General features: G+C 40.9%; 1 protein-coding gene across 4 annotated transcripts in view; it reads right to left on the minus strand.

Annotated features, from left to right (window-relative positions):
* grid1a (glutamate receptor, ionotropic, delta 1a) overlaps positions 1–10711 on the minus strand; it is a 226702-nt gene extending 215991 nt beyond the window's left edge. For 2 of the 4 annotated variants that reach the window (XM_044214808.1, XM_044214807.1), the window contains exons 1-2: positions 10210–10709; positions 8472–8627 (exon numbers count right to left, since the gene is read on the minus strand). In XM_044214808.1, the coding sequence (XP_044070743.1) occupies positions 8472–8627; positions 10210–10288 (235 nt within the window). In that variant the 5' untranslated portion in view covers positions 10289–10709. Of the gene's footprint in view, positions 1–8471; positions 8628–10209 lie in introns of all 4 variants that reach the window. The other 2 variants (XM_044214809.1, XM_044214813.1) reach the window with 2 other exon arrangements.
* Between the last annotated feature and the right edge of the window lie 6476 nt (positions 10712–17187).

Genomic DNA, 17187 nt, shown 5'->3' on the forward strand with positions numbered 1-17187 from the left:
TGGTACAACAGGATACATACACAGTGGACGGAGCACTGCTAATATATTTCTGTGCCTTTGTGGCTTCAGTTGACAGCAGGGGTGGCCATCACAATGGGCCGCAGACCAAGTTAATTTGCAATATTCACATGTTCATGGTGTAATTCTTAACTTAAAGTTAAACATATGTTGGTCTGTACATATGTGCAAAAATCATTATGAAGGGTTGCCATGGTTTTAAAAGTTTAGGAACCACTTCTGTCAGTTAGAGGGACACTTGCTATTCAAGCAAGATGGCATTACAAGTAAACAACAATCTGCTCTTATGAGTGGGTCTTGTTGGTGTGGTGTTGGGTCTTTCTGCTGAATGAGGCCATGTAATTAGTTGCTCTTTACATTGAGATAAAGGAAAAAGAAGGATTCAGTGAATTCTGTGGCATGGTATTTCAAAAGCTTATTCTAAGTTCTAGTGATGGTTAAAACCCAACAATGACAACTTGCTTTGAAGCAACTTACAGAGAAGTCATGTACTTGTAATGGGTTAGTACAACATAAATTAGGCCTACACATCCCATGAGTGGTCCCAGGATGATTTGTCTTGATGCGGTAATGTGACAAATCATGGCCTACTTAATACTGAAATACATACTCGGCTCATGTTAGAAACAATAACAAATCAATTATTAATTTGAGACTGAGACAATCTGAGAGCAAGACAGACTTCTGTGCTCTCGTGTGTTTTTTCTCATCATTCCAATTAGCTGCAAAGGTGCATTTCTCCTTTTACAGGCAATAACATCTTAAACATCCCATGTAAAAGAGAGTAACAGCTTGCTCTCAGCTGTGATAAAAAGGGAAAACAGTTGATGAATGAGCACAGAAACACGGGAGTCAATGAATAAATCAGTGTATCATAATGAGTTCAAAGAAGCAGAGTAATATTGCAATGGCTTGTGGTGTTTTTTTTATTCACTGTAGAATAAAGTAAAATACTTATTCATCAGCCAAACTGTTTGAAGTATATTTATATTAAGATGCATATTTGACCCAGTTTTCAGTGACGCCTGCATAGTTCGTCCTCTACACTCTTTTAGGCTTTCACTCATGAGGTTTAAGCTGGGTTTTGATTTCACTCAGAGGGAGCTTACACACTAGCTTAGCCTCATCTTTGGATAAAATCCATGTTGCCTGGGTATTTTAGAGGACCCATGGCAGTGAGAGAGAGACAGAGAGTCAGAGACTCAGCGAGGAAGACTGTGGAGGGATTCTTGTGACAGATGGTCCCACTTGGTATCCGAGTCTGTGGGCAGTAATGCAAACAATGGCTCCCAAATACATTTTGGCATCTCTTCATCAATGAGGCTAGTGAGCCGAGTCCACAGTGAGAGTGACTTTGCCCCTCTTGTCTTCCATACTGCCTGAAATTTCACAGCCTCCGCTCCTTTTTCCCCTGCATTATCTTTCTCTCTGCCTTCCCCCTTCTCCATCACCCCTCGTCATCACGCTTGCTCACCAGTTTACTCTGCTTCACCCCTTTACTCTCACTAAGACTCCTATTCCACCTCCACTCCTCACCCCCTGCATCTTTCTCATCCCTCTGTCTAAAAGGAGTGTGAAGTTGGAGAGAGCCGCGCAGCATCTCTTTGGCTGACTCCTGTTTAGCCTCTAATTAGATTTACTTGGGGGCTGATTTTCTGCTGCTTGTCTTCCGTCCTGGAATGAAGTCTTCTTGCTGCCAATGGTGCAGGTGGCGGGCAGTAAATTATACACACTTCGCTTTGAGCAAGTCAGCATCAGAAGTGAGAGGAAGGGGCGGTTACAGCCTCCCATCCCCAAACTATTGTCACCACCAACACTACCTCTCACCAAACAAACCACACCGTTTTTCAAAAACCACCACAAACACTCGCACACATCACAGCATACAACCACACACATAATGGCACATATTCATACCACGATGCACAAACAAAGAAATTCTCTCCTACCATTCATACACCCACTCTACCTCCACCACCCTCTCCATCTCTGTCATCTCAGCAGCTCAATAAAGTCGAAGCATAACAGTGTGTACAAAGAGAAATGAAGCTAGTTACATGTAGGACTGCAATGTATTACAACGGACGGAGTCCGAGGGCCTCATCAGCATCAGTCTGATTGAACAGGACATCTCCTCTGGGCCACCTTTCTCTCTCTCTCTCTCTCTCTCTCTAACAGGTAGAGCAGTATTGATGGCCAATCCCCAGCGGTGGTTGTGGGCTGTTTGGGGTCGTGGCAAAGCACTAACATCTGTCACAGTGTTCTCTACAGCTCGTTATAAATCTGCCACACCAGAGAAGACAGGAACATGAATAAGACATGGGGCTGAGAGACCTGTGATAGGGAAAACATGTGTTGTGTGTTTTCATGTATATGTATAACAGGCAGCTCGTAGAGTTATGTGTGGCATGCATGCAGGTGTTCTGATGGCCATACATCAGATGCTGCTGTCATATCGGAAAATCAATACAGGTGCTGAATGTCTTTCAAACAACAATTACAGGAACAGGCCAAAATAAATCTGACCGTCTGCTACTTTGATGTCATTGTCTAACAGCGCTAAATGACCCAAATAATATTCTTTGATGCCAAATTTAGGAATGCTGTGTTCAAGGAGAAACAAACAGTCAAACATCAATAAAGATGTTTCTGTACTTTGTCTCTGTAGGACAAATGCAGCAAAAGCACATTTGAAAAGCGGATACATTTTAAATGGACAGACAGCCATCATACCACCCAAAAGCCATTAGTCAGCCTTATACACAATGACCCCCAAGAACATCCTCAATCAAATATGCCAGACTGAAAAGTGACGAGAATACTTTGAAATCAGCCCACAGCTGTCTGCCAGTGGGGTAGCATGGGGAGTGTGATGAATACATAAACACACAAAGACCCAACGTGACTGCTACTCTCTCTAATTAGCGCAATAGGGTAAATCTGTTTACATCGCAGACCAAACATAGAGTCCCCGTTTCCTGAAAAACCAGCAAAAAATCAGTTTCTGAAAGATTTCAGCGAGCAAAGTAGCTCAGTGCGCTATCTCTCTTTATTTCTTTATGTATTTGTGGGACTCTGTAAAAAGTTGTTTCCGCACTTAACAACAAGACTGGCCCTGTTTACTCAAATTAAAAGATTACTAAAATCCCCTCTCATGGTGACATTTAACACGCTGCTGATGATTCCTTTGAATACAGATCAGACGTGGCATTTAAGTGAATTGACGATTTTTAAAAAGTTAATCAGCGGACCAAGCCTTCTGACTCAAAAGCCAAAGTCACTTTTAAAGTTTTCACGTTTAAAAAAAAAAAATGTATAATTGGATACTTAGATATGTCTCTGTGCTCCTTTTAGGGGTAGTCTGAGAACTGCCAAATGAGACATCTGTTACAGATGTCGAGACTATGTGACACTATGTGTGAGGTATCCCACTGCAGGAGAGGAATACTGAACGGCTGTTCCTGTACAGTACAGATGACAAAACCTGTAGGCCTACTAAGCAGATCCAGCATTTAACAGCCTTGACCTCTCTCTGTGTCTCCCCTTCTGTATTCTGCTCTCTCTCTCTCTCTCTCTTTGCTCCCTCTGTGGCAGGTGTTGCTCAGCAGTTGCCAGGCATTGCTGACTCTGGCTAGTCTAAAGAAAAGCTGGAGGAATACATATTTTTTAGTATGTCTGTCAGCCCACAGTGGATACAGGTCCCATAGGGCCTCCCTCCCCTGTGTCATGGTGTGAATGGCACAGGTATAGAGAGACAAATAGCGGTTTGTATAATCCACAGAACTGCACTGTCAGTTACATAACAAGTGTAGTATGACAAAAAAGTGACCCATGTAACAAAACAAGTAGGATTTTGCCTTGGAAATCTCTTCCAGGAAATGAAATGAGTTGTAAGGAAGTAGTCATACAAAGAATGAGTACAGCAGTAGTGTACAGTAAGCAGTCAGCAGGGAACCAAACCATCACAGCACTTAACATACAGAACTGCAAAAATACCCATAATACACAAAAACATGGCACTTTGCACAAATACAGTATCAACACATATAAGCCCTCTGATATGCTGTTAATCACACATTCTTCATTGCGCCGTTGCACAATAAATGCATAAACTGTCCACACGAGCCCAGCGGCAACGTGAGCATCTCTCACTGTGCTATCAGAAGCTCAAACCAAGCAGGATGGCACAAATTCAAGACACAACTTGTCAGGGCATCAGGAGGCAGGACGTTCATAGGCCAGGTCAGTTACGACTCAGGTTAGTGGGAGGCGTGTAATGTAGAGTCAGCCTATCATAGCTGGTAGCTTTTTGGTTGATGAGATGATAATGAAGATCAGCCTTACACCAGTTTGTAATTCTATTGGTTTATTTTCCTCTTAAACACAAATCACAATCTTACTGCAGAGGTAGCCCCTCTAGTTTGGAATGACTGCTTTATTATTATTATTTTAAAAAAAATTTGGAATGGCTGAAATGAGTAATAATCTGTGTTTCTTATCAATTGTTCTTCTAAATAGGAATTAGACATTTTCTTTACCACAAACTTGACCACCAGTGTGCAAACACACAAAAAAACAACAACTAAAGGTTAACCCTACAGAGATGCTGAGAAGTGGGCCTCACATTGTGAAGGAATTAAATGGTGAAAGGTTTACCTCTGCCGCAACATCACTTAGCTGATTAAGGTACCAACAGGCCTTTATACAGCCCATTGAGGAGCTTATGACGGATTAAAATAACCACTGGGTAATTAACAGGAGACGGTAAAATGGCCTGATCATCTCCTCTCTGTGTAGATCTGGTAAAAAAACAAACAAATCCATTACCAAGATTTATGCAGCATTATTAAATTCACCGCGACAATAATGGTGAAAGGGCAGCATTCCATCACGTTTAGAGCACAGCGACTAATGACTTGTCATAAGCAGAGAATCAGATGGAGGATATTACATTACCCATGCCAACACTTTCAAAGGAACCATTATTTCAACTTTTGTCATTACAGATTGAGCAAAAGAAAAAGAGAAAAAAGAAAGAAGAATTGCACTGCAAGTTCTTCAAAGTCTATTGTCTGCAGGGACAGAAAGAGCAAAGAATTAAATCCTCCTTGACATTACCTTGGCAGGGGTTAGATGAAAATAGAGGGTCACTAGTGGTGTGATGTGTGAAGAGGACTCATTGGGACAGAACACTCAACAAATTACTGCACATTAGAGGAGCAGGAAACTACTTCCCCTAACTGTGGACAGATGGCTGTGTTTTCTACCTGCTTTGTTCTAAATGCATGTTTTAAAATGATATGGGAACCTGCAGGGGTTTGATAAAACGTGTTCACCTCATAAAAAATATCTTAAAATCACTGCTACAAAAGGTGGGCCACAGTAGATTGAATGCCAATTAGCAGAAACTGTAAACCACCTATAGAATGAATGTCCAACATATGCATGTTGATTAGTTCCAACTTGGGAGCGATGTTTTTCTTTTGAGTTTTTCCTCTGTTTGTCATAGGTTGTCATGATTTTCCAGATTTCTGTCCTATTTTTAGCCACGCTTGCTAATGTTGCCAGGTCCAGACTGAAATGTCTCAAAAGCTATTGGATTGATTGAAATTAAATGTGGTACAGACATTCATAGTGCCCAGAGGATGGATCCTGATGACTTTGGTGATCCCCCAACTTTCCATCTAGAGCCACCAGCAGGTTTACCTTTTTGGTTTTGTGTGAAATATCTTGACAACTATTGGGTGGATTGCTTGTGCATTAGAGTATCTTTTTATGAGGTGTTTACATTATTTTGTCTTTCCCCAACATGCTTTGATGTCAGGAAAAATCCTAAATGTTGCACAAGCACTATATGGTTCAACCCCATCCCATCACAGTCCTTTAAAATTGAGTGTTTACATCCTCTGAGCAACTATAGCAACAACAAAAAAATCCACCTCACAGGCTAAACTTTTCTTGAAATATGCATAGGTTCGGATTTACATAATCACAGAACAAGGTGGCTGCTTTGCCGTCCCTTTTCTGCCACTTCCTTTAAATAAAATGCAAGACAGAAAAGATTATAAAAGCTTTGTTTCTTATGTATACTTATCTGCCCTAGAGGACAAACTTCTTCTTTTAAATCAAGGTGGGAAGAAAATCTGGAGTGCAAATATCAAGATGTGTGAGAAACCAGTTAAAATGTGCATTCCTTTTCTTTTAACAGTTGCCACAGCCTGATGTCGTTCGTCAGACATAGAATGGCATCTGCCAATTGTGTGGTCCAGTGGTATATCCAGCCAGCCTTGAGCTGTCATCTTTAAACGATAAGAGCGTGGGAAGACTGAATAGCTGAGTGTTTCTGTGTGCGTGGTGTCTGTGTGACATCCTCATTAATGTATGTCCCACCAGTGCAAGGACAAAGGAAGCCAAATAAGGACAAACATGACGCTGCAACTACCCTCTGACTGGGCTGGCAAATTTTCCTTATCACCTCACTCCTACCTTAACTCTCCTCCTGCTCTTCTTTTGTCCACTCATGTTTATTCTGGTTTTGATCATAATTCTCTTCTCTCTTTTTTCATTTTTCTCATTTTTCTGGTACTCATGGTTATTATTATCCTCATTGCTCTTCTAACCCTTAATCTTCCTCCCTCTTTCTACAGCCACTAGTCTCCACCTCTCTCATCTCATCCTCATCACCTTCAACACGTTTATGCCCACCCTGTCCTGTCCCCTCCCTCTTTGCCACGCGGTGGCAAGGTCCTGACTGCCACTCACAGTGGGATGGCAGCGAACAAGAGAGCAAAACAAAAGGTCAGCTTATCCTGGTTGTCACTCAATACCCACCACCCCGCCTTGTGTTTAGTGCAAGAATACGGGGGGCCACCCATCAATCCTCACGTCATTGACTGCACATTATTCCCCTCTCTCTCCAGAATCTGAATGCCCCCTAATCACCCACTTCTGCAAATATTTGATTATCAGGAAACTAACTGTAAACAGTAATTAAGCACGTTAAATGATACCCAGTCAAGGCTGACGAAAGGCAGTTCAATCAGAGGAAATAAGCTCTGAATAATTTTCAATAAGCAATAACGAGCTCTGCAGTTACAAACTCCCTTCACATCTTTAATGTTTTTTTACAGCATCATCAACAACTTCTATATTGTCCTTAAGCTTTTGTACAGGCATGACATTGTGCTATAATATTGTCCAGAGGATTGTCAAAAGAACACATCTTTAAGATAATTAGTATGAGTTCTAAAGTGGATGAGTTTTAAACACTCCATCTTTGACTTTACTACTGAACTAATCAGAGTACTGCAAAAATGACAAATGATTTGCTGGTAAGTCGGTTTAATTACTACACTTTTGCATCTCAAGCAACAGCGACTGATAAATTATCCAAGTCACACATGTGTGCAATACATTTTTTATCTTATCTCTGCAGCAGCAACCCGAACTATCTCTTCTGTATACTTCAGGTTTATTTAAAGAACCAGAATGCCAGTCTGTCATGTGAGCCTTGTCAGGATTTAAGTTTACAAAAGCAAAGTGAATCTGAATACTAGATATCTGTGACATTGTTAAGGACCACAGCTAAATGACATGGGATAATTATAGCAAAAGGCAGGACATATTATCATCTTTCTGTGCCTGTCAGGGGCACTATGAATAGCAATGAGTCATCAAGGCCTTTGTGCAACTGGGGACAAAAGTACTGGCTGGTAACTAAGTGTAGGGGACATAAACAGCCTTTGAAGGTCCCTAGGAACCTATTAAAGTCTTAATGATTCATTTTAGAGGAAGAATTTTTAATCACTTTTACAGTGAACAGTGTATGGGAACACCTTTCAATGACTGAAAGAGATAACCTTGACTAAAATAATTTCAATGCTAATTTCCTGTCTGTTTTGTTGAGGTGTGTACATTCTGGGCACTTATGGGGAATCCAAATGAGACAGACAAAACATTTCAAGGAAAAAGCTGAAGGCTGGTAAATGTGCATGAACAAGATTGCGGTGCTCATCCTTCAAAGAGACAAAAAAGCCAGAAATATTTTTCTCTCCTGCGATTACGTAAGTGGAGTATTGGTGCTGAAATTACATTCGATCATCTTCAAATGATTTTTATTTCACATAACATATTATCCTTAGCTTCTGCGCTCTAACTCAATGCTTCCACCTAGCTTTTCAACCACAGAAGACACCTTGCTTTGGTACAGTGGCACAGCACTTTGCAGATGGCAACACACACACACACACACACAGAGCCAGTTCACTCACAGAGACACATGGATGACTGCTTCCCTATCGACCACACTGACTGATCAACATGTGAAATGTTGAAACATCAGCTCAGTTCAGGGCAGTAAAGGAGACTGTCTTCCTGACGTGCGGCCCCAAGTCATCAAGTGAAATATCAGGTGCAATCTATTGCAAAAATGATCCAGGGGGATTCGCGCTTACCTTCCTGTACAGCCTGGAAGGGGTTGTTAGGCTCGATAAGTTTCACTGAGTGGGTGATTTTCTCACTCTGCAGAATGTCATCGTTCAGACTCAGGTCTGAGATGGCAAGTTGAAAAATCTCGTCATCTCTCACAGCGTTTTCCTCGAAGATGGCACCTGTTGAATAAAGTAATCACAAGTTATTTGGAGAGTAAGAAAAACATAAGGGGGGGGGGAAGTGTGATTGCACGGTAGAGTTGAAGTAGTGAGAGAGTTGTACCTTCATTGCTGGACCATTATTTAGTCTGCTGTTACTGACTAAATAGAAGCTTTTTAATGTTATTGTGCAAAACCTGCCAAAGTGATGCAGAATTGTATAACAGAAGGTTAACTTTAGTTTGATCTTTCTGTGATTTATTTAGCCCTGAAGTTGTGCAACATGTGCATCTCAGTGCTGCTGACAAGGTTTCAGCACCATGGACAGCGACATGGCCATGTCACATAAACACTATTATTTGATGCGTTAAGTAGCTAATCTTAGGAAACAAATGGCTGTCACATCTACAATGGCACCCTACCCAATAAGCATTATAGGCCTAGTGTGGGAGGCATACTGAAGCTTAACTGTCTCTCTGTCTCTCCCCCTCCCTCTCTCCTCCTCTGTTTATCAAAATGGCATCAGCTGCTATTGAGAGACACATATATCACGGAAAAAGGTTTCAGGAAATGAGAAGTATACTTGGGGTACCCTAACGCTAAGCAGCGCATCAGCCAATATTATCTGGATGGAGTCCCACCTCTGTATTAAGCCAGTGACTGAGCACCTGCTGCTGCCAGACTGTTGCAGTAAACTGTGAGTACCACCAGCAGCAGCAGCAGCAGCAGCAGTGGAGGAGCACCAAGATGAAATTAGCTCACCGTGACACTGACATTTTTATCTGAGATTGCAACGCCAGTCATTATAAGTGGCTACCACTATAGGTGCATGAAAAGGGCACACAAACCAAGGCAATTCTTCAATGTGTGTTTATGTGTGTGTTGAGAGAGGTGCCATGTATGTATTTCAAAACAATGAAATGTAATGCGATGTTTATGGACAAACACCAGATCAGACTCATTTAGACGTCATGATGAGTTTAAAGCTCGGGGGGAAAGGCAGCTCTGGTTTGAAGTTTGAGAACAAAGAGGCTCTATGCGTTTTGCATCTCTAAAACGAAACTCCACTGACATTCCCTCTGTCTTGTTATTGACATTGCAGTCACGTTCCGGTGAAAGTTGAGGGTTGTCGGGTACAGACAAGAGGTAGCTTGGTCTAAAAACGTCTCAGTCATTTGGCTATTGGACATTGATTTCGTAAAAGCTTCAACAATACAGGCATTTCTGCTTACTGTAATCCGTGTTTTGAATACAGAATTGAAATTTACAGGCCGACAGTGGTGAGGTTTAGATCTGAAGCCAACATGAATGCAGTGATCTGCCGTCGAAAAGTGAAAAAATGTCTGCAAAAATTGGCGAATAAATAAATAATAGGAATAAATAATAACAAAATAGCTCTGGCAATAAAGGTCACAAAACGCCAACTTTTCAACTCGCTTGAGAGTCAAAGTGTTGCTTAAACACAGGATGCAAGCTGAATAGACTATTTATCCCGCCCTCTCACCAAAATCCTGTGATCAACGCATTATGTGCTGGCTAAGCTTTACGCTTTGCCTTTACACCTGTCTAACCAAAACAGCATGTTGTTTTATCGGACGCTTACCGATATGTATGATGGAGTCCGCTTTTGCCGAATTGCATTGCAATATCCACAGGGAAAGGCAGATCAGCAGCAACTCCATCTCGGGATTTCAGCGAGGCGGCTCATCCAAGCTCTGCTCGGCTGTCCTATACTGTCCAAATGGAGCACCCAAAGAAAAAAGAAAAAAAGAAGATCAAAACCCTGTGCAAAACAGAACCAGGTTCCTCCTCTTGGCACACCAGACCGGCATGAAACCCTTCACAAATTATCACAGTATTTTTTTTTCTCTTCTTTTTTTTTGAACCAACAAAAACAAGCTGACCACAGGAAGGTGGGCTCAAAAAGACTAGGAAGAACCGACGGGGACCCGAGGTAAGACTGAAAAGACAGGTAGCCCGGTGAGAGAGACCGGTGTTACCTCTCTCACTCTCGCCTCTCTCCCTGCGCTCCGGCGTCTAAAGCATGGCAAGCAGAAAAAAATGCGGAGGAGGGACATCCCTCTAACTACACACGGAGAGACGCTCACATACACACTTAGAAGAAACAAAACACGCACTCTTCAGTCCTGTCTCGATCACGTGACTGCAGAGACTTCACGACTAGGCTGCTGTCCCGACAAGCCGGGTAGAAATGATTTGGACTAGCCGGAGAAAGACGCTTGGAGAGCCGATATCCAAACACATGACTGGAGGTTACAACAGGCAAAAGCAAAAACTGTTATCAGCCTGTACGCATTTCTGAAAAGAAAGACAAGTGCGTGACAAAAGCTCACACGCAAAACCAAACACATAGATTGGCTCGAGAGATAAAAAGTCGACGGCGGTGTAAACAGTTTACTTTTGGAGAAGTTGGCGTTTTCAGGGACGATGTGAGGGAGCAGAGCGGCTGAGACACATTTTCAGCGTACTGAAGTGGCGACGGAGCGCAGCTGATGTGGCAGAGAAAAGGATTTACACACCATGTTCCTCGGCAAGGGCTGATGGATGAGGGACAGACGTGACAGAAGCCAGAACGCCTGACTGAAGCAGGGAACAGCTGGATAGAGTTACCGGAGGAGCATTTTGCAGAGGAACAAACGCAGCACAGCTTAATGATTTCTTATAGCTGCATGACTTGTTCGTTTAATTGATTGTTGCTTCAACAAAACTGACACACTCGTTGTTGTTGTCTTTTACCGCGGGATTATGGCATTGGGGGTTAATTTTAAGGACAGGCTTTTTTTCGTGAATCAGACTACAGGGTGCCAGTAATTCTCATTGGGTGCGACTTACACGCCTCACAATGTTTGAGCAATGCCAGGCGTGTGCAGAGCTGTGAAGAAGAGGGAGAAGTCGTGCAAGAGACGGAGTTTCTAGATGGGCATAATCTTACAATTAAAGGATATTTCTCGTGACTGCAATAAAAACGGAAATATCTCTTAATTGTTTGGTTAAGCCTGTCAGAGGCGCAGAGCACAAACTTTCAGCACCACCGGCAGTGGACAGCTCCTTCACAAAACTGCACAAGTCCAAGAATAAAAGCACCTGTAGCCAAACAAGAGTCAGCATCTCAGTCTGCTAAATATCTCCATGTTTGTTTATTTGTTTGTTTCTTTCCAGGGACTAATTTAAATCTTGGAAGCAAACCATAGCTGGGAAAATAATGTTTTACCCACACTGCAAAGAGACAAATCTAAATACATCCACATCACTCTCGTGTCAAAGTCTCACATGTTCTGTGTCATGGCGATCATCTGGTTTTCATTGCAGCCGAGGAATAAACATCTGTGCCTCCGAAGTTGTTGTAAAATCACACATTACCCCTACTGGCCACTTGTGGATACTGCAGCTGTGGTTGCGCAAAACGTTTCCATCTTTTCACAACGATTTCTGAAATCTGCGTTTGAGAACAAACTGTGTCCATAACACTGTAAAAAAAAGTGGAACATAACTGTAGATATTTACGTCTGAATATTTGGTAAATGCTAACCCACATATTAGTGCCACATGTCATGGAGCAATAGCTCTGACAAAAAAAAAAGGAAAGGAACATACTGTAAGAAGGAGTTATTGCCCTTTGATCCCAATTACAGTTCCCATAACACAGTAGATCAATCTAGACTCATTTCAAGGGGATGAAAACAGAAATATTAGCCTTGAGATTTGGGTTTTCAGCTGACAGACTTTCAAAATATCATAGACAATTCATCACATCTCAGTAGAGGAATAAATCTCTTAATTTCATTGATCTATGAAGCAATATATTGCTTTCATCAAAAATGATTCTTTTTAACTGGCAACTTAACTGTCAATTTCCACAGATCTTAAAAAGGCTTCATTCTTTGAGTTTTCTTGTGCTTATTATGACAAATCTGCCATTTCTCTCTCTCTCTCTCTCTCTCTCTCTCTCTCTCCTCCTGATGGGGGGAGTAATACATGTTGTGCATCTTAAGAATAATAAATGAGTTTCATCTGACTACCACCTATAAGCTGCAATGAAGCTGTCCAATAACATTTACATGTTTTATGCACCTAAGATGTTGAATAATTAAAAAAAGAAAGAAAAACATGTTTGTGTTCTAAATCATTATGCTCCACAACAATCACAAAACAAAGAACATAGTGGATGTGATACTAATAACAAGGCTATAACTGTATGATTCAGCAAGTGAAATACATATTGTATCAAGTTTTGTTTCTGGTTCACAGGTGAGCTGTGATGGAACAAGCCGAGGCTCCATATAGTGAGGATATGTAGGTATGTTGAAATTAATGCATGTCCTCTAATATTTATTCTCTGCATATAGAAAGGTATTTGAAAGACATTTGAATGATAAGCACTTTGTGTTTTGCGTCGTGAGTAGGCAAGTTCCATGCATTAGTAAGTAGATTTAATATGATAGAGGGAATACCTTTCCATGGAAAGTAGGTCATCCAATGAATAATCGTTCATTTTGGGGTTCATTATGCAGTTGATTCATACCTGTTTTGTTTTGTTTGTTTTGTACAAAAACGTCCCCTGATGAATATTATTTCCAAATTTCAAAAATTGTTGGCATCTGTCAGTGTTTTGTTCCTTCAGCTTCAGTTGTGGAGCGTACCTCATGCATCTCATGCATGTCAACATAAGTTAGTCTCAAAAGTGCTGCAAACAGTCACTGAGACATTGGCGGGTAGGTCACGCCTGCTCTCAGCGATGAAGGTGGAATTTCATTGTCACACAAACCTGAGTCATTAATGTTTATGGCTATGAGCAATGAAGTGAAAAGGAAAGACAGAGTTTTTCTTCTCCTTTTTGGAATAAAGCCAAAAAGTTAATTTAGATGAAGAGGAGCTGTCACATACCACTACATAGTGACCTCTTACTAATGGCCTATTCTTCTTTGATAAACTAATTTTTCCTTCATCCTAAATAATAAACTTTTCTAAGTCTCGCTGTGATTAATTGTTTCTATAGAATAGCGTCTTTGTGTTCTGGGTCCTCAGTTCCTTCTGATGAGTCCCATCTCTCAGTTTAATCTTAAATTATTTATTTATGCATGACTTGGGGCAGTGCACACTGCTGCCTGTGAAATGATTGCTGTTTACAGTGTAATACACATGCCTTGCTCCGGTGTAGCTGGTCTCTGTCTTCACTGATTAGTTGTATTACTGTATTAGTGCTATTGTATATTCATTGAATCTGCTTTTGACTCCAAGAGAATAAATCTATTTATTAATTTGTTCTGTTCATACTTACACAGTAATTGGAAATTACTAACTGTGTCTATTGTGTTTGCCCATATCCTTGCACATGGAGCCATGATTTGATAACTAGTGATGTGCCGTAGAATAAGTCTGAGTTTAATCACTTCATTAGCCTTTAGCCTAACATATTCATGGTCTAGAGAACTGGATGGAGCCAGCAGCACGCAGTCAAATGTACTGTAAGTCAACATAATTAGACTAGTTACTGCAGCGGTTGTCTGGCATACATACAGTATGTTAAGGTCGCTTAGTATTCCCAATGAGGAATGGACTGAGAGCAGCATCAGTGTGCCACAACCATAGACGTAAGTTAGCATATTTATACAGTGGTTGGCTTGCTACATTCATAGTAGAATAGCAAGAGATGACACTTTAATATTATGAGTTGACTGAAAAGTCTGTCACCATGCAGTTGGCCTTTTCCATCCCATTGTGGTAGTGGATGTCATTATGTGAAGCCCCTGCACCAATTTGGAGGAGGGTTAAATTTCAGACAAGTTGAGAATCCATTCATGTCAAGTAGAAATGTGCAGGGAATAGCAATAAGTGTCTGCAGCACTAGAGGTGAATAAGCAAGACTCTCTCTTCCAAATACACAGCCTGAGGTAACATTATAGATTAATCATGTTATGGGAGAATAAGCGCAACCTCCATCACAGACTCTGAATTTCAATGAGTGAATTGTTGACTACCCAGATCATTATATATTTCAACATTACACCGTACTGAACCTTAGTGAAATATGTACTAGGTAATAAATATTTAAATGATTATATATGTGGAAAAAATATATCAGTGGACAGAAGCTCTGAAACAGTGGGAAATGTAGGTCTGTCTGTGTCACCCTGGAGCCAAGAACTTCAACAGCTGCCAGAGCAGAGGTTTTGTAAGTTTTCCAGACAGGGACATAACTGAATTCAGTCTTATTCAGGTAAGCAAATGTCAAACATGATTTTGCTCATGGATCGCATGCTTGTTATATGATGGTGCTTCTGCAATGTGGTAGATTCACACAAAGTCAAGACCTGTTTTGGATGTGACCTATCTTTAGAGATTCAGTCCAAACCTTTCCTCAGCTCACACAGTATAGTTTATACTCACAACTCACTCTATTCTATTCTAAAGAACAAATGTGAGGAAAAAATGAAAACAAAACACATGCACTAAGTAGCCTACAGAATAGAATGGTTGTATTATCATTTGTGGTTTGAGAAATACAAAAGAGGTTGTTATAGCTGGATTTATTGTATGAGCCTGAGCAAGCTGCTCATGACAAGTGAAAAGAAAAAAAACCCAGCTCTGCTGCTGTTCTGTTTTCTTTTTTCCTGTTCCCTAACCACGTGCCTCGTCATCATGTCAGTGTCCAACTGGGAGCAGATTGTGGTTACTCCCATTAAAAATATAAGAAGAAGCGCACATATACCAGATGAGGTCAGTGTTTTGTGTTTTTGCTGTCCACAATTCATTGTTTACACTGATCTGTGGGGACAGTATGTATCTGCCTGTCTGTCGGTCTATCTATTTGTATGTCTGAAGAAACATCTCACCATATTAACAAATCAAAACCACCATCAGTTCTAAGAATCAGAAAGTTCCTGTTTGTTTAAATAATAGTATTCATCTGGAAAATGTGCCTATGAATTTATAATGAGATAAAACCTTGTTGTTTAAGCTAACACAGCCTCCTTATTATCCAGCATTAGCAGAATCTGCAAAGCACTAATTTTGCCTAAAGAGATGTTTACAATTTATATGCTTGATACTGACTGTAAGGCCATTTGTTTTGGGTGCCCTGAGCAGCGCTATTGAACCCTATGCCTGTCAGCTACATTTCACTCCAGTTGTGCCTGCAAGACAGTCATTAGTGGATGAGGTTGTTTAAAGGGGAGCCACTTGAAAGAAACACACTTGGAAATCTACCTGCAAAGAGATACGCTTTGCAAATGAGCACAACAACAAAATCCTTTGAGTATTTTAGCTTTTAAGATCAGGTCAATCTAATTCATTATTAAATTCAGTATAAAGGAAAACTACCAAAGGTAACCAGAGAACATACACAGTGAGGTGACACACAGAGAGGCCCGGTCTAAAATTGAAAAAGCTCTGCTACTGCTTGGCAAAACTCTATTATTCCAGTTATCCACATTTTGTAGCTCGAGACCAGAAAAAAAAAAATCTAAATTATGTTTGCAGACAAATGCTTATGAAAGTTCTCACTTTCTGGGGCCATTATGCAAAACAAAAGAATCTAAAGCTACTGTGCAAATTGCTGTAACAGCAGCAGGCTGTGGTCTAGCAGCCGCATATATAAAATATCGCCATGCAAACCCACCACTCACTATATTGCAGTTAACCCCACACAGAGTAGTGGTGATATTTTTAAGCTGAAGAGCAAAGCTTCATAGGTGATAGGCCACACTTGTGGTCTTTATCATTGTGTACAAAACAGAAATTATTACACAGATATTACAGTGCGGGAGGAGGGAGAAAAGCCAGAAAGACAGCACAGCTCCGAACAAGCTTGCAGTTTTTAATCTATTTGTAATATAATCAAAGCTGGGTTTCGGGCTCTGGAAAGTTGGACCCGTGTAGTGAACTCACAAAATGTCTGTGTCTCTCTGCCATTTTCTTCTCTCCCTTTTCACTCTCTCTAATGCTGTACCAATCTAACTCTTTCCCTTTCTTGTCCTCTCACTGCCACCTTCACAGATGTGCTTGAAAGATCTTTCTCTCTCATACTGTGCATAAGAGCTAGAGATGACAAGAGTCTCAGTATTCAGCTCAGTTCCTGGTCGTCTTTTAACTCTATGGGGTTCTTCCCTTCCCTTTGACCCCCAAGCCTACTTGTAAGAAATTAAAGCCTGGGGCCTAATGACAAAATCTAACACAGTAAGTGTTACTGATATGAAACAAAATTGGATTGCCTTGCAGTGGCTCCAAATGTATGCTTCCTACTCCAGTACTTGTGAAGCTCAGCCTAATAGTTACCAGAGTTCCTATGCAGAATTGTCCCCCTGCAGCCGGTTACCAGTCACTGCCAAGATTTCTTAACACCCTAGTAAATCCGTCACTTCCATATTGAAAATATACAGGAATATGCCTAATTTCCTTATTCAAAAGCAGATATTTAAAAAAAAAAATCTCTGCAGTTAAATTACTGGCTTCCATTTTGGTAATTATCCTTCAAATTTGGGGTAAGTGGCAGAGTATCCTGGTGGCATCTGATTAATTAGAATAAGATTTAATAGACCTAGCCAGGCTCTATTGGATTAAT

The sequence above is a fragment of the Siniperca chuatsi genome, linkage group LG11 (genome assembly GCF_020085105.1).
Source record: "Siniperca chuatsi isolate FFG_IHB_CAS linkage group LG11, ASM2008510v1, whole genome shotgun sequence".
Taxonomy (NCBI): domain Eukaryota; kingdom Metazoa; phylum Chordata; class Actinopteri; order Centrarchiformes; family Sinipercidae; genus Siniperca; species Siniperca chuatsi.